This window comes from Leucopleurus acutus (assembly GCF_964270905.1).
Source record: "Leucopleurus acutus genome assembly, chromosome: 13".
Lineage (NCBI taxonomy): Eukaryota > Metazoa > Chordata > Mammalia > Artiodactyla > Delphinidae > Leucopleurus > Leucopleurus acutus.
Window position 1 is genome coordinate 65,175,902 of NC_139155.1, and position 20,029 is coordinate 65,195,930.

Here is a 20,029-nt window from a genome sequence, read left to right on the forward strand (position 1 = left end):
CAGGGACAGAGAGGTCAGTGGGGTCAGGGTGGAACAATGCCCCCTCTCCCCAACCTTCCTGGTCAGGCAGAGGCCAGGATGCAGGGACTGCTAGAGCGAAGGCCCAGGGAAGGAACAGGCATTGTGCTGGGCTGGCCAGAAGTGCGATCAGGGAGGCACAGCCAGAAAGGGCCCTGGACATCTGTGTCCAGGAGATGAGGGGCGGGAAAGAGAGGGGAAGCCAAGTCTCCAGGCCCCAGGGGGGAGCTGAACCCCATAACGGCTGGGGAACTGGGGTGCACCCCGTCCACGTGCTGGGGCCCAGGGAGTTCCAGGCCAGCCCCCACCTCCGCTGGAGCAAGGCCCGCCCCTCAGGCCTCAGTCTTCTCCCCTTTCCTCTGGGGCTAAAATGAGGGCTGAGGAGAGACCTGCCCACCCCACCAGCTCAGCCTCCATCTTGTCCCCCCATCCCCCAGGGACCCCAAAGATGCCACCCTCCAGGGCTCAAGGCTCAGACGTGGGGGCACTCTGCAGACCAACACCCTGCTTCCCTGTGGGCACTTTGGAAGCATCAGGATTTTCTGCCTCATGAAGGAGAGCCCAAACCTGGGCTCTCCTAGCCCCGTGCCCCTGCCCTCAGGGGCCCCCACTGGTGCTCACTAGGCAGCGGGACGTCTTGCTGTCGTGCTGGGACCCCCTCACCCCTGCCCGCCTCCCCAGGTCTTTCCCAGCACCTCACCTTGGGCGTTACAACTGTGTATAAAGGATGAGTTGGGAGGCCCTGAGGGAGGGAGGGGCTGGCCCCGGTGGGGGAGGCTGGGTGCTGCGTCTTGTGGTTCTCCCCCACCCAGAGCCACCCTCCCTGGGGTGCTGGCCCAAGCCCTGACCCCTGGGGATTTGGCGACCTCTTCCAGTTCATGGATCCCTGAGAACCGGGCCTCCTTCTGGAATGGATCACAGCTTGGGTTTCACTCTGGGTTTCTGCTTGGAAAGCCCCCTGGGCCTGGCCCTGACCAACATGTTTTGCTCCAGCCTCTTGCCCAATCCCACCCCCACCCAGACCTCAGCTTCACCTCAGTGTGTGCTGGTTATGGTGAGGCTGGACACCCGCCGGGCTGAAGAGGTACCAGGGCTCCCAGGAGGAAACGCCGGGGCCATGCGCCCCCTGGTGGCTCACACTGGGAAGTGCTGCTGCCCAGCCCAGGGAAGAAGTGGCCTGGCTCTCGTCGTGGGGCTCAGGGTGAGGAAGAACAGTGCTTGGCATGGCCCACCCTGGGCCCCCACCCCAGCCCTGCACCCCCAACTCCCGCCCCGTTCCAGTGAAAATGCTGAGGCTGGCTCCAGTGCCTGAGCTGTCCAGACCTCTGAATCCCTTCTCTCCATCCTTCCCTGCCAGGTGGTCCCACTTCACACAGGATGCTGAGGCCCAGGGAATTGGGAGCTGGCCGGCAAGACCGCCCAGAGCCTGGCACTGCAGCCCCCATTTATTGCACTGCTTTGCCACTCACAGGGGAAGCATGTCCCCCAAAGTCCCACTCCCAGCCCCCCACCCCCAGCGGACATCTCATCCCTGGGCTGCTGGTCCACCTTGCCTGTCTGAGTACTCAGTAGCCCGCAGGCTCCCCGCCTTTCCTGGAGTCTGAGGCAGCCGCCCAGCCACCAGCTGTGCGGACAATGGCCTGTACCACAGCAATGAAGGTAGAAGTGACCTCGGTGTGGTGGTGCCGGGTCTTCAGGGCTGCAGCCACTGCCTGGGGGTGGGAGGGAGAGGGAGGCCTCAACGGGGGCCCAAGACACCATCTGAACCACGCCTGTGTGGGCATGGCTTCCAAAGACACCGGTGGCGCCATTTCTGTCTGAGTGGCCACGAAGAGCAAGTTGGGGGCAGCTGGGCCGACTGGGTCTCATCGGAGCAGGTGGCCTGGCCCTCAGAGCATGGGGTGCAAAGTGGCCCAGGCAGCGGGCATGAGGGTCATCTGCCCCAGGCAGAGGACAGCAGCCATCGTCCACTCCACAATGACACAGGAGATCCAGGCCCTGTTCCAGGATTCCCAGGGGCCCCCACTGTGACTCAGCACCACCCCCCCAACCTGGTCAATGTCTTTCTCCAGCGTCGTGGTGTTGGGCAAAAGCTGGTTGTGCAGCCGGGGCTCCTCCACTGCCTGCTTCACATCGTAGCCGAACCACAGGCTGTGGATGATGGCCTGCGGACGAGGGGATGGGGTCAGTGTAGCCCAGCGGGCAAGGGGCTGGGGGCACAGGCAGGTGGCACATACCAGTGCAGTGGACGTGGTGATCTGCGTGCCCCCAGAGGCACCCACCACCATGCGGACCTGGCCGTCCTGACCCACGATGATCGCCGGGCACATGGACGAGAGCGGCTGTTTCCCTGCAGCCGGCCGGTGGGAGGGAGGGGACAGAGGAGCTGGTCAGCTGCCTGCTGGGACACCAGCCCCCTCCCCACCCAAGCCCTGTGCCCACACCTGGCGTGATGAAGTTGGCCGGTGAGGGGGGCACCCCGAACTTGTTGATGATGTTGGGGGAGCTGAAGTCATCCATCTCATCGTTGAACAGGATCCCATTGGCCCGTGACAGTACCTTGGAACCGAAGCTGCAGACCAGCTGGGTCAGAGAGCTGTGCCCACCCCTGCCCCGTCCCACCAGCCCCACGTGCCCACCAAAGTGCCAACACGCTCCCTGGGGAGCTGGGGGCAAGCACTCTACCAATGTGGAGCCCCCCTTCTAGGACACGCAGGCAGCCCCGGCCCACCCGGCCACCCAGCAGCCCTACTAGAGGTTGATGGTGCTGGTGGCCGACACAGCACTGCCATCCTCTGAGACCACGGACAGGTGGGCGGTGCCCCCGTCATCCGGCGTGTAGAACTCGGGCTCATAGTAAGAGGCCGGGTGAGTGGTGTCATCGGAGATCCGGGCCCGGAGCTGGGCAGCGAAGAACTCGGAGCTCATGTTGCGGACCACCTGCCGAGACCCCAGAGCTGGCCTGAGGAGGTGAGGGAGGTGGGGAGGGGGATGGGCTTGTGCGAGCAGCTCTCAGGAAGCCCCCAGCCATGGCTCTGACCATAACCCTCTTGCACCCAAAGTCTCACGTGGCCCGTCTGACCCCCTCTCCCCAGCCTCTGTCTCTGTTGCTGTCCAGCAACTCTGAATGTCTGTCCGTCCTCGGAGTCTCCACTTTCATTGCATCCAATCATTCATTCATTCAGGGAGCTTGTAACTTCATGCCCAGCACTGGGGGATCAGCAGGGAACAGACACGCAGGTCCCCACCCTCACAGCAGGGAAGACAAAGGCAGGCAGGGATGTGCTGGAAAGAACAAGCCAGGTGAGGGGGGTGGAGTGTGATGGGGTGGGAGCAGAGTGTTCAGGGAGGGCTTCTCAGAGAAGGTAATATCTGAAAAAGCCACCTGAATGGTAATGCAAAGGCCCTGAGGCAGGCCTGTGAGTGACAGGCAGACAGTGAATGGGGTTAGGGAGAGAAGAGGCTGAAGATGCCAACAGGGGCTGATCCCACAGGTCCTTACAAGCCCTAAAAGGACTTCAAAGCCACCTGTGCTTAGGGCAGAGGCGTGATGGGTGTTATCCCTCTGGCAGCTGTGTGGGGGTGAAGCCCAACCGGGAGGCTATGATATCCACCAGGTGAGAGTTGCTGGGGGCTCACCAGGTGGAAAAGAGGAACGGAGAAAGGCCCCAAGTCTTCAGTCTATAGTGGCCGTTAACTGGGGCAGGTTGGGAGCCTGATTTGGGAAAGGAGCTCGTCGGACCCTGAAGAATCTGTCTCAGGTGGGTGATGGGCCACACCTGATGTGTTGAGTTCATGGGCAAGGCAGGGCGCAGGAGGCTGAGCAGAGGAAATGCCTCCAGAAGGTTCCAGCAACACCCATGAATTAAGTGACTAATCCAAGGGGAGAACGTTCAGCCTGAATCTACTTCCAAGGAAACAGGGTTGAATGCAGGAATTGGGACATCCTAAAAGACAACTGCCCTGGGCCTTAAAATCAACAAAACAGCCCAGGGGGTCCGTTGAGGCTAAGAGATGGCAGACGTGACAGCAACAGCAGGTGTGAGCTTGACAGGCCAGGGGCCTCAAGACACGGATGGGACCCTTGGGAAAAAGCCGACCAGACATCTAAAAAGGAAAAAACAGGGAGAGCAAGGGGGAAACGGATGGAGATGGGGAGAGAGGAAGGAAATGTGCCGAAATGTCCATAACCTTGCAAATTAAAAAGTCAAGGGAGGGAGGTGCTGGTGAACGTGGTGAGATGCTGCAGAGAGTGGACCGAAGGGGAAACGGAGGCTGGTCTCAGGACCTGGCAGCGCAGGTATGGAGGGAGGGAGGAAGGGCGGGCACCAGGGGAGAGGGCTCCAGAGAGGAGGTGGTGGCCAAGTTTGCCCCAATGGGGAGCAGAGGGACGGGGAAGCAGCTGGAGGGTTCTGGACCCACAACCATACACTTCTTTCGGAAATGACCCATCAGAAAGGGCAGACTGGGAACCCAGGAGGGAGAGCAGCAGTGTAGGAAGGGCGTGCAGGGTCAGAGAGTGGATGAGCAGAAGGCCAGTCTCAGCCAGGAGGGAGGGCAAAGAGGGGCACGATGCACTGGCTTCCACCACCTCAGGGATGCCAGGTGCTGATGTGGGGAGCAGTGAGAGCAAAATCATCCCCAGGTAAGAGAAGAGGGGCTGCTGAGCAGCTGCGGGAGGCCACAGGTCAGTGTGAGGGGGTCTGCGGGTCCACCTTGTGGGGAGGGGGGGACCCAAGTAGGTAATGAGGGATGTGATCGGGGTGGAGGTGGAAGTCCAGCCTGGAGCCGGGGCACCTGGCGAGTGGGTGGGTCGGGCAGTGCAGGGCCTGGGTGGGGATCTGGGAAGTTAGCTCCTGGGTGTGACCAGGGAGCATGTGGCTGGGGCCTCTGCCCACCTGGAACACTGGTCCCCTCCCTGAATCCACCCTCCTCCACCCTGAGGGCTGTGATGCCCCTGTGCATTCCTCACCTCGGCACTGACCACTCCAGAGCCTTCCAGGCCAAGGACACAGCACATGCAAAGTCCCCGAGGTTGGAACGTGGCAGAGGAGGGCACTACCACTCACTGACAAGTCTGTCTCTCCCACCCTGTGAGCTCCGTGGGGCAGAGGCTAGGACTCAGGGTCAACAGTCCATCCTAGCACATCCTTGCCCTTGCCCGAGGGCAAGTCAGTGGCAGAAATAGATGAATAAAGGCTGAGTGAGGCTGGGGTGGCCCGGGGAGCCCTCCTGGCATCTCCATGGTAGGCCCCCCACCCATCGAAGGCCAGCCCCTGCCCTTTACCTCAGTCACATTGACAAACTTGGGGTCCCCAAGCAGGGTCCTCTTGGCGTAGGCAAACCGGAAGGCCTCCACTATGCGGTGGTAGGTCAGGCCCTTCTGCTCAGGTGTCTCCACGCTCTCCCGGGAGAAGTTGTACCCTGGTTAGGCAGAGCCAGGCAGGTTGGTGGTCCCGGTGGCCCCGGGACATCCCAGCTCGGCCAGGACAGCTGAGTGCCCTGGAAAGGGGTGGTCCACGCCTCCCTGACCCACCTGCTTCACCTTGAGAAGGGGGACGTTTAATAACCAACAGCAGTGGCTGCTTGGGAGGCGGGGGAGGATGGAAGGAAGCAAGGGTCCCCGAGGTCTGGGCCTCACATGTCAGCCACAGGGCTACCCAGTCCACGGGGTCACAGATGACCACTCAGATTTACCAGATGTGCCCTCTGGACCAGGCCGCCCAGCATGAACTCTGGCACTGAGAGCCACCCCGTGATCCCGAGACCTCACACGGCTGTGCCCACCCCCAGGACGCTGCTCTGCAGGGCCGCGGAGGGCAGCTGACCCTTGAGGATGTTGAGGATGAGGGCCAGCACTGGCCCGCTGAGCGGGGCGCTGGGTACATAGAGCTGGGCGTCCCCGAGGCCGATGCGGAGTGGGTGCTCAATCAGCTCTGCGCGGTAGTTGTTCAGGTCCTTGGCCGTCATGATGCCCCCTGCATGGGGTGACACGGAGATGGGGCACACTCTGGGGGGCCATCAAGCGGGGAGCCCTGTCTATCCCCGGACCTCCCTGACGGTGCCACCTTCCCCTGGCCAGGTCCAGGCCAGCGCCCTCCACCTGCTGCCCCACTGGCCTCTGGGTCTGTCGTCTGTCCTCTTGGCGGCCAGAGGATCTTCTCTAAGTGGGAGATATCTGCTCCCATCCCCCTGTCCCCTACCTCCGCCCCCGCCCCCGTCCCCTCCTCCTATGACTAATGGGTGGGTGGAGGGAAGCTCTTAATTCTCTAGGGAAATGGCTGCAGACATACCAAGTATTTACAGGCTAATTTCCGATGTCAGTGGTAAAGGTCAACATGCTAATCACCCTCCTCCCTGACACACTGGAAAAACTAACATGAAGAGGCCATGGCTCGGTGAGGGAGAGGCAGCATGGGGCTCCTGAACCTATAAGAACCTGCCCACAAGTTCCCAACCGCAGGCCCTGCATGCAGCTCCTCCCATGCCTCGCTCACCAAGCCCACCCTCATCCCCTGTGATCCTCCTGGAGAAATAAAAGCCTTCTCTCCAGGCCTCAAACTGTTCTCTCTGCTTACAAAGTCCAACCTCACCTGTGGCTCAGGCACCACCTCCTCCAGGAAGTCCTCCAGGGTCTGTACTTTAGCACTTCCCCAACCCTGGCTCCTGCCTACACCTGCATTCCCCCCACCAGGGTTTTCTCTCCTGGACTGCGGGGTTTCTCTCAGCTTTGACTTAACCAGGAGCTGTGGATCCATGTGGCCTGTCATTAACTGCAGACACATCTGTGACCCTCCCCTGCCAGACACTCCCTGAGGGCCCAGTGTCCAGGCCAGGTAGGACCCAAGGACCCCAGGCTCAGTGTTCCCGCTGTGGAGTTCCTGGCCCCAGGCCCCTGAGGTCGCCCGCTCACCGGCCTCCTGGATGTCCTTGACAATCTGGGCCGTGAGGCTCCCGTTGTAGAAAGCCTGAGCGCCCTCCAAGGCCAGCGTCTCGTAGGTGTCGGCCAGCCGAGGCATGGTCACTCGGTCCCCCTCCCGCAGCACCTTCCCATCCCGGCAGAACACCTCGCTGGGGCAGAGGGGGCTCCCGTGAGGCAGGCAGGTGGGGCAGACTCAGCCACCCCACTCACACACACACACACAAGAGAACAAAGGATGGGGTGCCCCTGTCCACAGAATCCAGCCCAGGTGGGGCCGGGACCCCACCCCCAGGCTCAGAACAGGCAGGGCTTTGGTCCCTCGTTCAGCGCAGGTTCCTTAAAGTGCCACCCGCTCTCGCCCACCAGTAGGGACCACAGACGTGCCACAGCTCAGGGTGCCGCTGGATAGCAGCCTGGCTTCTCTGCAGGGCTCCCGCCAAGCTCTTCCCCACAGGGAAGCCCTGGCGGGCCAGCTGGATGCTGGGCTGGAAGAGGCGAGCCCAGGGCAGCCGCCCGTGCCGCTGGTGTGCCAGCTCATAGCCGCGGATCTCGCCTGGAACCGCCACCGACAGCCCACCTGCGAAGGAGAGGGACACAGCTAGTGGCTCCACACGGGGGATGTTCCAGGCACATCCCCAGGTGGGACCAGTGAGGCTCAGGAAGGACATAGAGTTTTGAGGTCACATCTGGACTCAGCAGGCATGAGTGTGGCTCAGCTCAGCTGTCTGATGAGGGCACAGGAGGGAGGGGCGGTAGCACGTGTGCTGGGTTCCGCTGTCCCAGGCCTGGATGCCTGTCTCCGCAGGTGCCACCGTGTCTGAAATCCTGTGCCAGGCCCGCGGTTGCACAGCGAGAGTATAAGGAAGCCAGACCTCACCATCTCTCAGTTTGAGCCTCCTGGGCCACGAGGCCCCTCATCCCATAAGACTCAAGTGTTCCTCCAAAACCCGCCAAAGCCCCCAGTGCAAGCCCAGGCCACTCTCAGGCTGGGCTGGTCCCAAAGCAAGGGCCTCTCTTCCTCTCTTCCATTGTCCCAACTGGGACCTGAGCCCAAACCCCTGCCCTGTCCCCTCTCTGGGTCTCGGTTTCCCCATCTGACCATAAAGAGTTTTGTTTCCCAGCACTGTCCTTGGAGGAGCCATGATTCCCCTGGAAACAGAGCCCTGGACCCTGGTTCCCCACTAGGCCTCACTGCCCCTGCCACACCCTAAAGCCAGCACTGACCCAGAAAGTTTCAGCCACAGCCTCGGCTCCTAGGCACCCTCCTGCTCTCAACCCTGAGATGCAGGGTAGGGGGGCACTCCCAGGCTTGGCGGCTGCAGCTCTCGAGCTGCCTCTCCTACCCTGAAGTGGGGCACGAGGTTCCAAGAGCCGGGTTGTTACGACATTGGCACATCCCGGAAGGTTTGACACCCAGCACACAATTCCTCCCCCTTATATAAGTGCTGCCCTGACCTTGGTCAATCAGGCTCTCATGCCACACTCTCACCAAGGTCACCAGTGACCCCCACGCTGCCATCGCAGGGCCTCTTTCTCATCTTACCTGGCCCATCACTCTCTCTTCCTGCGTCACTTCTGCATCTCCCTGCCCTCTCCTCTGTCTGCACCAACTCTGGGTGCCCTCCTCCATGTCAGGCTGCAGGGTCCATTACATGCTGACAACTCCCAAACTGACTCTTCGGCCTGTTCCCCTGATGGCCAGATCTGAGGATGCACCTGCCCACTTGAAAAAGGCTTCTCAAACTTAACACCTTGCTGGTCTCTGTAAGGGCCACCCTGTCCTTCCAGGTGCAGACCTGAGACCCCAACTCACCCGAGACTCCTGGGTGAGCATCACACCCAACCCATCAGCAAATCTGCAGCTCCGCCCTCCAAGTGTGCTCGGCCCAGCCACCAGCCGCCAACTTCATCTCTCCCTGGTTATCACCGTGACATCCTGATGGGCCACCTGACGGGCAGGTAACTTGCTCCTCCTCTTTCACAGCAGCCTGAGGGGGTCCCATCAGAAAGCGGCCAGATCCACCCAGGTCCCCCTTTCGACTCAGGGAACACCTTTACCTCACTCAGACATGATGACCCATGAGGTCCAACATGACCTGGGCGGTTCTACCTGACCCTGTGTCCTCCTCTTTCCCCCAGACACCCCCACGGCTGCCCCCAGCCCCAGCCTCTGGGTCTTTGCTCACATGCCCTGACCAGGGCACCTGATGAACCCACAAGCCCTCCAACCCTTCCCACCCTTGCTTCCCAAGCAGTGCTGTGGCACATGGCACACCCATGCGTGCTATCTCTCCCTGTTCCACCTGGAATGTGCATTTCACCTGTTACCTTTGTTTCTACTGGCTTAGGGAACAGCCCCTGATGCTGTAGGAGGTGCCCAACAAGCCCTAGTTAAATATGTGAATTCCAAGCATCCAAAGATGCTAAGTCTGTAAGATTCCCACAATCTCACACTCTGAATGATTTCATTTCTACACTGAGTTTCCCAATGGGTAAAAATTCAAAGACTGTGCTGGAGGGGATTCCAAAACGACTGCTCTCAGCACCCTACACAGGGCTCCACCTGCAGGAGGGGTCCTGCAAAGCCTGCAGGAGGGGTTCAGACCCACTATGGCCTTTAATCCCCACACCTCCTTCCCTCCAACCTCATCCTGCAATCCACTGGGGTCCTTGCAGGGGCGCCCCCTGGTGGCCATTGATTTCCCTTGGCTGCCTGGGGAGTTGCAGGGATTTCCTTCTTGGCTTAAGGACAGGTTAGAAAAAAAGAGACTCCTTCCCATACTCTAGAGAGCTATCCCCACCGATGAACAAATGAACGAACGAATGAATGACTTGGATGCCCTTTAAAAACCCAGGGTTTAGATAGCCTGGGTTCAATCCCAGCTTTACCACCATCCAGCTGTGTGACCTTAATCAGTTTACATGACCTCTCTGGGCCTCAGCATCCCCACCTGTAAAATGGAAATCAACACCACGCTACCCCTGCCAAGCGTACAGGGAGGATTCAAGGGGCTCATCGGTGAAAAGGGCTGAGCAGAGTGCTGGCCCCAGGACCCCGGCACATGCAAGCTGTTGTAATAGTAATCACTCTCTCCGTGTTCTAGCTCCGGGTGGCCCTGGAGGGACCTGAGCAGAAATAACAGAAGCTCTCTTTACCCTCTGTGATGATGGGCTTGACCAATCATTATGGAGGGTTTTGTGGGGCCAGGAAGGGATGGGAGGGGACTGCCAGAGCCACTCCCAGCCCCAGATGGGATGGGGGGAATATGGAGGGTGTGGGGGGGTGCTCATGCCTTCCAGCAGCTCGTCCTGCCCCTGCACCCACACCGAGCCTGCACTCACCTTCCTCTGACTGCTCTGAGCTGTTGAACATGCCGGCAGAGGCCAGCTGAGGGGCCATCTCTCGAGCATTGATGACCTCAGCCTTTCCTGGAAGAAGAAGCATGTGGGCAGTCCGGACCAACACCAGCCCCTCACTTGTGTGAACCTAGGAGTTGCCCAGCTCTGCCTGCCCAGCCCAACTGCAGCCTGAGGCAGGCAGCCCCGCCATTCACCTCCCACCCTGCCAGCCACTCACGTGTGGTGCTGTTGTAGATGGTGAGAAACAGGCCACCCCCGATGCCCATGCTGTGTGCGTTCATGAGCCCCACGCACAGCAGGGCCGCGATGGCAGCATCCACCGCTGAGCCGCCGTCCAGCAATGCATCCCTGCCAGTGGCACGTGCCGGGAGTGAGAGCCGGCGGGCTCTCTACCCTCCGAGATGCGCACCCCTCCACACACCTCCCCACCGCCTGGCCACACTGCCCAAAGGAGGATGGAGAGGAGCCCATAGTTTTTGATTTTTTAATGTAAAAGACTGTTGTATTCTAAAACCAACGGGCTTAAATGTTCCTCTTTTTCAAGCAAACAGATGTACGTGACTTATAATCGGAAAAAAAGGGGAAATTGTTACTTTTTATTAATAATATCTTTTTTCTGTTTAAGTTTTTAAGTGAGAACTGATCTTTGTACATGTGAGCTAGGGGTCTAAAAATAAAACAGCAGAGTTTATCTGAAGAGACAGACACCCTTGAACTGAGAAGAGGGCTCAGCTGGACACTGGGAGACCCACACCCTGCTCTCAGGGCCAGTGTCCCCTTCTCCCCTGACCAGAAGCTGCTGAGAAGGTCCAGGGACAGGATAGGCAGCTCCACGCACACCGAACACCCCTCATCCAGGCAGCCCGTTTACCAGTGGGGAAACTGAGTCCCAGAGAGGCGAGGGTCTTGCCCAGGTCCACTTACGGTGGCTGTCTTCCAGGGCCTGTGTCCCCACACCCTGCCCCACTCACCTCCCGATCTCTGAACAGCGCTTGGCATCCGCGGCCACGGCAGCTCTGGGGTACACGTGGCTGTGGGGCTTGAAGGTCTCAGGCAGCCAGATGCAGAGGCCAATGATAAGGAGCATTAGGACCACGGCCACCAGGGCCAGCAGCATGGACCGCTTCTTCATGGCTCTGCGGGCACGGGGGATGGGAGGGTAGAAGGCCAGGTGGCCACTGCTGACCTGGCCTTGGGCGCATCATCGTCCCACAGGGCACAGCACAAAGTCGAGCCTCAGACATATGTCCTCGTGTCTCCTTCCGGCCCCCAGAATGCATGGGCCACCCAGTCCCCAGACTTTTGCTCAGGCCACTCCCTCTGCCAGAAGCTCCTGGTCCTACCTCTGCCCCCCCAAATCCTCCTGCTTATCCTCGGGGCCCCCTCCCAGTAAGGACCCCATCTCCAGCAGGGAGCCCCCCGGATTTCACTTCCAGAGAGGAGCCCCTGATCCTGCAGTCACTCCAGGAGGCACAGGCCTGGCCTGATTCTTTCCCGGCACTGTTCTTGGGTCCCCAGAGTGACCTGCCACAGAGCGTGGGGTTCAGCTTTTGTTGTGTCCTCAAAGGGGGCACCCACAGTCTCCTGAAAATATCAGCTGAGCCACCGTGGGACCAGAGCTACCTTCCTCGGCGGGTGGGAGCCCTGAGCCTCCCAAGGAGGTGGCCACAAAAGACGGTTTGGGCTGAACAGGCCGGAGAAATAACTGAGGTCTCCTTCACGCTCTGCAGGAGCCTGTGGCCGCAGAATCTGCTCCAGGGAGACTCCCGCACCACGCAGTCTGCTTGTTCTCCTGAAAATGGAGCAGGTGTCTCTGAAGCGGGCTGGGCCTGGCCCTCCGGGGAGCAATGTGAGGTGTCTCTGCCTCTGATGAACTCCGTCAGCCACTCCCATGTTGGTGAATATTCCATCCCCACAGTGCATTTCTCTCCTGCACAGCAAGGGTGTTGCACAGAGCAGGGCAGGGAGCTGTCATGTGACCAAGGGGAGAGGGCCAGTGTGCCAGCCGAGGGGATGGAGCATGGGCTCTGGGGCCAGCCTGCCCCGTCTCACCTGTGTGGGACCTTGGGCAAGTCACTGACCATCTGACCATCTGTCCAGTGGAATGACAGAAGGGCCTGCTGGGAGTATTGTGAAGATGAAGTGGGTTGGAAAGCATGAAGTGTTAGGTAAGTGTTGGCTATGTTGGGAGGGCCTGGAGGTCTGTGTATGGCAGAGGGGAGCCGGTCAGCCTCCACTCACCGTTTATTTCCCTGTTGACTTCCTGCCAGGCTGTGAGGGAGGGATGGAAGTAATCCTTGGGGTCCCCGTGGCAATGGCAGCAGGCGAGGGGTGTGACCTCAACGGGGGAGGAGAGGTGTGGTGACAGAGGCAGGGTGCGTCCTCTCCCGGACTCAGTTCCCTCCAAAGGGCGATGTCCGCTGGAGAGCCCAGGGCTGGGACCCCTCTGGCTACCCTGTCCCTATTCACAGGGTCTCATAGAGCTGGTCTAGGAATGGAGTCCCACCCAACGTGGGGGCCCAGACCCCAGCACAGAAGGGATTTCTCCTCCCCAAGCTCAGGGGGCGGGCACACAGCTGACTACCACTCCACACCCCCAGCAGGGTCCAAGCCAGCCTCCTCTCTGTCTTGACCACCTTGACCGAATCTAGGCACCACCGTTTCTCGCTGGACACCCTCCCATCCCCCACCAGCACTGCCTGCTCTTCAGTCCTTGGAAGAGCGGTCAGAAGGCAAGGCTCTCTCCAAAGAGCCAGCCAGGTCCTGCCGCCACCACTGCCCTGAGGACAGGCCATGCCCTCTGCCAGGCCTGACAGCTCTCAGGGTGTACCCCGGGCCCTGGCAGGGGGCCAGGTCAGGGTTCCTGATAGAGGCAGCTGTGCTGGGAGGTCTGCGGGACCTCAGGAGCTGGGCCAGCAACCTGAGGCATCTGTTCCAGACCTAGAACTTTCCCATCATATGCGGTGGGGTGGGCGGGGCAAGACAGGAGCCGGTGTCCCCCTCACCAGCACAGGCACAGCCCCACCCGTCAAGGAGGCCCCCCAGTCCTGTCCACTGGGTCAGGCCACGCTGGGCAGCTTGAGGGCATGGCCTCATTTCTCCTGGGCTTGGGACCATCCGCTGAGACCCCACCCCCACAACTCTGGGTGCTCCTCTCCACCCTCAGGCCCCTAGACAAGCCAGCCAAGACCTCCTGAGGTCCACGCTCCAGCCCCCCACCAACCATATGCTTGCGCATCCTTCCACCCAAGGGCCCAAGTGGGCTCCCCAAAGGGCAGGGGGTACCCTGTGAGGCTCTGTCTGCCAGGGAGTGGGGGGAGGGGTGGGCCACACTGACCCATCCCCTTCTCCCTGGGCAGGGCAGTAGGGAGGTCTGACTCAGCCCCCCATAGGCAGCCATCCCAGCCCTGCGGAAGACACCCTGCCGGGTGACTGTGCTTCTGTTTCCCATCCCCCACACACGTTTTTCTCAGCCTCACTAAAACAACGTCCAAGCCCAGAGGACTGGCTCTCACCCAAATCAGTGTCAGGAAGAGAAACTGAGGCCGGAGAGCGGGTGCTTGACCTCCAATAGCGACCCTGCTCCTCCCGAGCCCGGTGGGCTTACCTGAGGCCTGGGGGGCAGCGGGGGGGCCCAGGACAGCCCCTGTTCCTCAGAAGACAGCTCTGGGCTGGGACACTGGCTGGGGAGGAAGAGGCAGATTTGTCTGCCTGGGAAGGTCTTGGCCACAGTGTAGGCCAGGCCCCCCCACTCCCAGGAGCTGCCCAGAGCCACGCCTGCAGCCCTGCCTGGGCAGAGCTCCTCTGGGGGCCTCAGAGCTGGGCTGGGATCTGGGGTGGGGGTGGGCTCCTCCCAGGAGGAGCAGAGGCAGGAAAGGAGCAGGAGGGGCCGGAGGAACTCACATGCTGGCGTAGTCCAGGGGGTGGGGGATGGGGGTGGGAGGGGTGCGGGGGGAGACAGGGAGAGGCCTGCGGGGGGCGCACCTAGAATCCCTGTGTGTGTCAGAATAGGTGGAGAGCGGGCGGTCCTCAAAGAGAGGTCTGGCCTGGCAGGGAGGATGGCCGGAGGGTGGCCGGAGGCTGCTGTCATGTCACGGCAACAAGGAGGCACAGGGACTCGGCCTATTGCCAAGTGACTAGAGTTCACGCAGCCCTGGGAGGGCCCTGGAGGTACGAGGTGCTGTCAGCAGTGACCCTTGGGGTCCCCTGGATGGTGGCAGCAGGCAAGGGGTGTGGCCCCAATGGGGAAGGCGAGGTGTGGTGACAGAGACAAGGCATCCCTCCTCCTGGACTCAGGCCCCTCCGAAGGGTGGGTGTCCCCCACAGGCTTGCCCTGTCCTTGTTCAGAGTATCTGAACTCCAGGGCCAGACATGGTGTCCCAGAGATGGTTCCTAAGGCCGTGGAGCAGGGGTGTCACCAGCACCAGAGCAGAACCCAGACCTGAGAGGCTCACCACACCCCACAGCTGGACGGCAAGGGTACCTCCCTGGGGCACGGCCCAGGGCTTCAAGTCCGGAAGGTTCCACCACCTATCCAGGAACATTAGTGCCCCAGGCCCAAGGAACCACCTAAACAGCCTGGAAAGGCAGGGCCCAGAGACGGCCAGAGCGGGTCCAAGGTCACACAGCCCACCAGTGCACACCTGGCTACCCCGTACCCGCCCCAAGTTGCTGCATGTCCCTGACCAGCCCACCAAGGAGGCCAGAGTCAGGAGCAGCTGCAGACCCGCCCCAGGGAACTTGGACACTGCCCCCTCCCCCTTTGGCTTTCGTCAGCCAAGGAGAAGGCTCAGCCACTTCCTGAGTCATGCCTCCCTCCCCCTCTCCCCAGCTCGCTGTGCGGAAGCTGCCCAGGAGCCCCCACAGCCCCCATCTGTGCCATCTAATCCGCAATAACCCCGCAAGGCTGCATCATTTGATAGGTAGAAGGAGACGTGGAGGCTGACCAGACATTGCTGCCTGCCCTGGGTCACACAGCCAGAACAGGCCTGGTCCTATCACTCAACTGCCCTTGGGCGGGCTTGGCATGGAACCGAACCAATGCACTACCATGAAATCTTCAAGCAGCATGACCCTGGGATGGGGGTGCCATGACAGCTCTTTCCCTAGACACCATCCCCTCCCCTGCAGACCGGGGTAACTAAGAAGATGGACAAGGCAGGATCCAGGGACCAAGGCCCAAGACCTGTCCCCAAGGACTGGACATCAGCCAGGAACATCAGGGCATTTGGTCCTGCCTGAATGGCTGCATTGCAGCTCAGTCGGCTGGGAGGGGTCTGCAGTGGAGAGCCACAGGGCTCTGTCTCAATGCCTGAGCCTGCTCAGTGGTTTTCTCCCTGCCTGGGATGGCATGAGACATGGCAGAAGTGGCAGGAAGGTAAGAAGAAGGTCTGAGTGGGCAGAGGATGACCCAGACCCCCCAGGTGACCTCAACAGGAAAACCCTGAGCTGAGGCAAGTTGGAGGAAGCCCAGCTGCAGCTGCAGGTTCTATGGAGGGGAGACAAAAGTGAAGGTGTCTCAAAGGCCATGTCAACTGAGGCACACATACGCACAGAGCAAAGAAAGCCCTTCCTCACACATCAAGTGTGTCACATTCTGTCCCAGCCAGCCCCCCACACCCACATGCAGAGAGGGGACCTGGGGGCAGTTGGTCTGGGCTGGAGGTCTCCTTCAGACCCCACGGCTCCTGTCCTAGGCACAAAAGGTGGTGAGTTCTCTGCCCCCAGGAATATGCAAGCCTCACCCAGCCAGAGATACTGACCCTGCCATCAGCACCACCCCCTCCCAGTACACACACACACACACACACACACACACACACACACACACACACACCCCCATGCTGAATCTAGGCTGAGCGAGCATGTTCTAGGACGCAGCAGAGAAGAGAGCATGAAGAAGAGTGAGACAGAACAGACAGCGTGGGGTTTCTCTGTTAATCCTCCAGCCCCAGAGTCACAGGGGCGAAACTGGGCACAGCCCCAAACCCATTCACAGGCCTGAAGCCGAGGCTTAAGTAGAAGCGACTTGGCCCTGGAGGCACATGGATGGACAGGTAGGCACCCCTTCACCTTCCTTACCACCAATGCCCACAGTGAGGAGTGATGTCCCCTAGGTATGAGAACACAGCTCTGGGCAGGAAGTTTACCATGACCCAGACTGGATTTGGGAGGCTCCTTCCCCAAGACCTGATCACCACTACCTGCCAGAAACCTGTCGAAATAGCTATACATGCCTGCAATGACCACAAGGGGGCGGGCGTCCCCGGAGTTGTGCAATCACCCCTTGTACTTGTACCGGCCATGCCCCACCCCCACCATGAGAGCAAACCAGAGCCCGAGAGGAGATGTGGCCCGAGGACACAGCACCTCAGCCCCCATCACCACTCACCTCCACTCCAGACCCGCCACCCCAGTGACCCCACCACCACCCCAGGCTGCCCCATCCTTCTGGGCCTCAGTTTCTCCACACTGCCCTCCTCCCTCTCAATCCAAGAAGCCCACTTCCCCACCCTCCTCCACCCACCCCACAACTGTAGCAGTCAGCCAGAAAGCCTTGTCAGGCAGCCTCAAACCCACTTACTGGAAAAGAAACAGAGGCTCCCAGCCCAGACCCAGTCAGACCAAGGGCCGAAGGCTCTGCCCATCCGTGTGACCCCTCTGCAGGATCCGTCCACACAATCCCCACCCCCATCACCCTGAAGGGCAGCTCACTCCCATGACGCAGGTGTATAAACTGAGGCTCAGAGAGGACGGGGGACTCCTCCAGAGCACAGCCAGGACATAACAGAGCTGGGGCTGGAACCCAGTCCTCCAGATGCCCCCGAGAGGCCCCAAGCCTGAGCTCCCCACTCCTACGATGTCCAGCAGCTCAGAGATGGTGAGCTGAGCTTCAGGGTCACATAGCACTGGGGTACAGCCAGACGCCCATCCTGCCCCAGCTCACCTGGCTGCAAGGCTGGTCCTCCTTCTGTACTCCAGCACAGAGCAGAGTCCCCAGTGCCCAGCTCCTCCCCTCCCTCCCCCTGCTGGCCTGAGTGGGGGGAGGCTTTAAAGGCACAGGAACCTTTCCAGGTGGGAAGAGGACTGGTTCCTGGTCCTGTCCCTGGGGCTGTGTGACCTGGGACAGCAGGTAGCCTCTTCAAGCCCAGTGGGGTCCCAAACCCTGCATAAGAGACCTGAGCTTTGAGGGCCTCAGTAGGGCTACATGAGGCTGGGTTTCAGGCAGAGGCCAGTTAGGCCAAGGGTCCTCTGGGAGGAGGAGAACTCCCGGCCACGTTCAATATCCAAAGAGAGGTCCCACAGTGCTGGGGCACAGCCAGATGCCTCCACCAACAGGGGTGGGTGTGTGAGCATCAGAGGCCCCGCCAGGCCTGAGAAGCCCGACGCTTTCTCTAGAGTTCCTGGTCAGGGGATGCCCTCGCCCCCACGCCCGGGGCTGCAGATGTCCACAGGCTGTCACTCCAAGGACCCTGGTCACCGTCACCAGGACAAAAAGGAGTCACATGAACCGGGGAGTCTTTCCTCATCCCTCAACTTCCTGGGGTTGAGGAGGCAGGCTGATGGAGGATGGGGCCATCTGCTCACGCCCCGCACCTGCTCCAGCCAACAGGATGGGGTGGGTACCCCCACAGGGCTGGCAGGCCCAAGCCTGCCCATTCTTCTGAGGTCCACACACAGCCTGCTGCTTACACGTATTCATCCATCATTCATTCATTCACTCACTCTCCCATCTGACCCTGGCCCATTCAGATTCTTCTCTCAAGCAGCCCCCAGCCAGACTGAAGATGGGATAGTATAGTCAACCAAGGAGGAAGAGGAGCCCAGGACCCCCAGGGAGGGGCAGAAACTATGCGGGGGGGGGGGGGGGATCCAGATAGCACTGGGATCGGACTGTGGAGGCCAGCCAGGCAGAGGGAACAATTTGAGCCTGGGGCATCTCCGCAGCAGTGAGGGTACAAGGGAGACTCTTGACCGCCCTGACCCTTCCTGAGCCCTGAGGCATCAAAGCTGGAAAAGGAAGTGGCTGAGCTCAGGCCCTGAAGGCCAGGCCAGTGCATCTGGACTTAGAGAGCCCGGGGAGGCTGGTGAATGTGCCACCGGGCTGGGTAACCCATTAACCCCAGCTCACTCATTAAGACCCTGGTGGGTGACCATTAGCTCCTCAGCCATTCTGGGAGTCGGGCAGAGGGCAGGGGCCATGGGAAGAAGGGAGTGTTGATGGGGCGCTGGCTGGGGGCTGGCTGAGCTTGGGTCTCTGTGTCCCTGCTCCTGGAGGAGCTCCCCTGGGTCAGGCCGGCCTCCAGCCAAGGAAGCTGCCAAGGCAGCCTGGGGGCCCCACCCCACCATCCCAAAACCTTTCATCTGCTAATCACCCCTGTGGTGCTGGCACCAGCGACCTAGAGAGTTTGGGGGCCTTGGCCAGACAGGAGGCTCAGGCCCTGGACCAGTGGTCAGGGAGGCAGGCACCTGGCCCATCCCCCACTCTGAGAAGTGGGTCCACAGAGGCCTTGGAGGCCACTTTCCTGCTCTAACAGGCTCAGGTCTGCCCCACTTCTATGCCTGGAAAAACAAAGCACTTGTGGGGCAAGCAGGGTGTTCCTGGCACAGGAAACCTCACCCTAAGTAGAAAAAGCACTTACCCAAAGCTACCCGGCAGGACAGCAACCCAGGAAATGGGGAAAGACCTGCAAACCACTTCCTACCAGTGGTGCCCCACCCTGCTGTCAGGTCCTGGGAGTGGCTGTGTCTGAGCCCCCAGAAGTGCCAGCTGAGCCTGTGCCCCAGGTGGGCCACATCCGGCTGGTAGAGACACAACATCCTGGGCGTTCCCTGGTGGCCTTGTGGTTAGGATTCTGGGCTTTCACTGCTGGGGCCTGGGTTCAAAACCTGGTGGGGAACTGGGATCCCACAAGCCACGTGACTCGGCCAGAAAAAAAGACACAACATCCCAAAATGCAGTTGGGAGCCTCACAGTGAGTGAGACAGGCAGGCAGGTCCAGACGCAAGCAGCATCTGACCCATCCTCCAGAGCTGCTGGACCAGGATCTCAGGGCCCACCGGGAGTCAGGAAACCTAATATCATCCAAGACACTTTGTGTCCCCTGGTATCTGCACCAAGGAGACATCTGGTCAGTTGGCTGAACAAAAGTTCATCTTCATCAATTTGAGGACCACAGAATCTCAAATGTTTGGCCTCTGAGCTCCCATCTCCATCACCCCAGAAGGGTCAGCTTGCACACCTGCCATGACAGGGAACTCACTACCTCTAAGGACAGTGAGACTGGTTGTTTGGCAGGTTCTTCCCAATGTCAAGCCCCAATTGCCCTTCTTGGAATGCCTTCTGCACCGGCTTCAGGGGGACCTGGCCTAACACCCTGCCCACTGTCAGAGGCCACAGAGCAGGGCTCCCCATACCCTATGGCTATTTGGCCACCACCTCTCAGAGCCACACAGACCACACTGACGGGACGGAAGGAGAACTCGGGTTTGGTGAAGGGGCTGGTGAGGCCCAGTGGTAGTGGGAAGTGAGCTCTGGTCAACTGCAGGCATAGGCAGAGAGCCCCCTGTGTCCCAGACACTCCCTGGTGCCCTTGTAGCGGTTCACCATCTCAGCACCCACCTTTGATGTGAGGACAGAGGCTGGAGCTCCGGCAAGTACATGGGCCTCCAGGGCTAGCAGCTTGTTAACACCTGGAAACTTCCGGCAGCAGAGCCAGTCTGGCACCT

At 60.5% G+C, this 20,029-nt stretch overlaps 1 protein-coding gene across 13 annotated transcripts; it reads right to left on the minus strand.

Moving 5' to 3' along the window:
• Window positions 1-1,350: 1,350 nt before the first annotated feature.
• On the minus strand, window positions 1,351-17,285 carry GGT1 (gamma-glutamyltransferase 1). 13 transcript variants are annotated; one of them, XM_082853695.1, is made up of 15 exons: window positions 12,542-12,610; window positions 12,353-12,417; window positions 11,924-12,092; window positions 11,272-11,436; window positions 10,518-10,648; window positions 10,283-10,369; window positions 7,304-7,517; window positions 6,932-7,089; window positions 5,847-5,996; window positions 5,306-5,442; window positions 2,771-2,958; window positions 2,463-2,590; window positions 2,256-2,368; window positions 2,070-2,183; window positions 1,355-1,730 (listed from the first exon to the last, which is right to left on the minus strand). In XM_082853695.1, exons 2-15 carry the CDS (start codon window positions 12,390-12,392, stop codon window positions 1,584-1,586), a joined length of 1,941 nt encoding a protein of 646 aa, XP_082709821.1. In that variant the 5' UTR covers window positions 12,393-12,417; window positions 12,542-12,610; the 3' UTR covers window positions 1,355-1,583. The 13 variants fall into 13 exon arrangements, with proteins under 13 accessions (XP_082709816.1, XP_082709815.1, XP_082709817.1 ...); XM_082853697.1 differs by having other exon boundaries at window positions 7,325-7,517; window positions 12,542-12,609; XM_082853688.1 differs by having other exon boundaries at window positions 1,353-1,730; window positions 2,070-2,368; window positions 12,542-12,613.
• Between the last annotated feature and the right edge of the window lie 2,744 nt (window positions 17,286-20,029).

Excerpts from the sequence above, each read along its gene's own strand:
- GGT1 (XM_082853688.1), bottom strand. The coding sequence starts at position 12,392 with ATGGTCAGATGGTCAGTGACTTGCCCAAGGTCCCACACAG. Across the intron at positions 10,370-10,517 it reads CATCTACAACAGCACCACAC|GAAAGGCTGAGGTCATCAAT; the intron begins GTGAGTGGCTGG and ends TTCTTCTTCCAG. Across the intron at positions 5,443-5,846 it reads CATCCTCAACATCCTCAAGG|GGTACAACTTCTCCCGGGAG; the intron begins GTCAGCTGCCCT and ends CTGCCTAACCAG.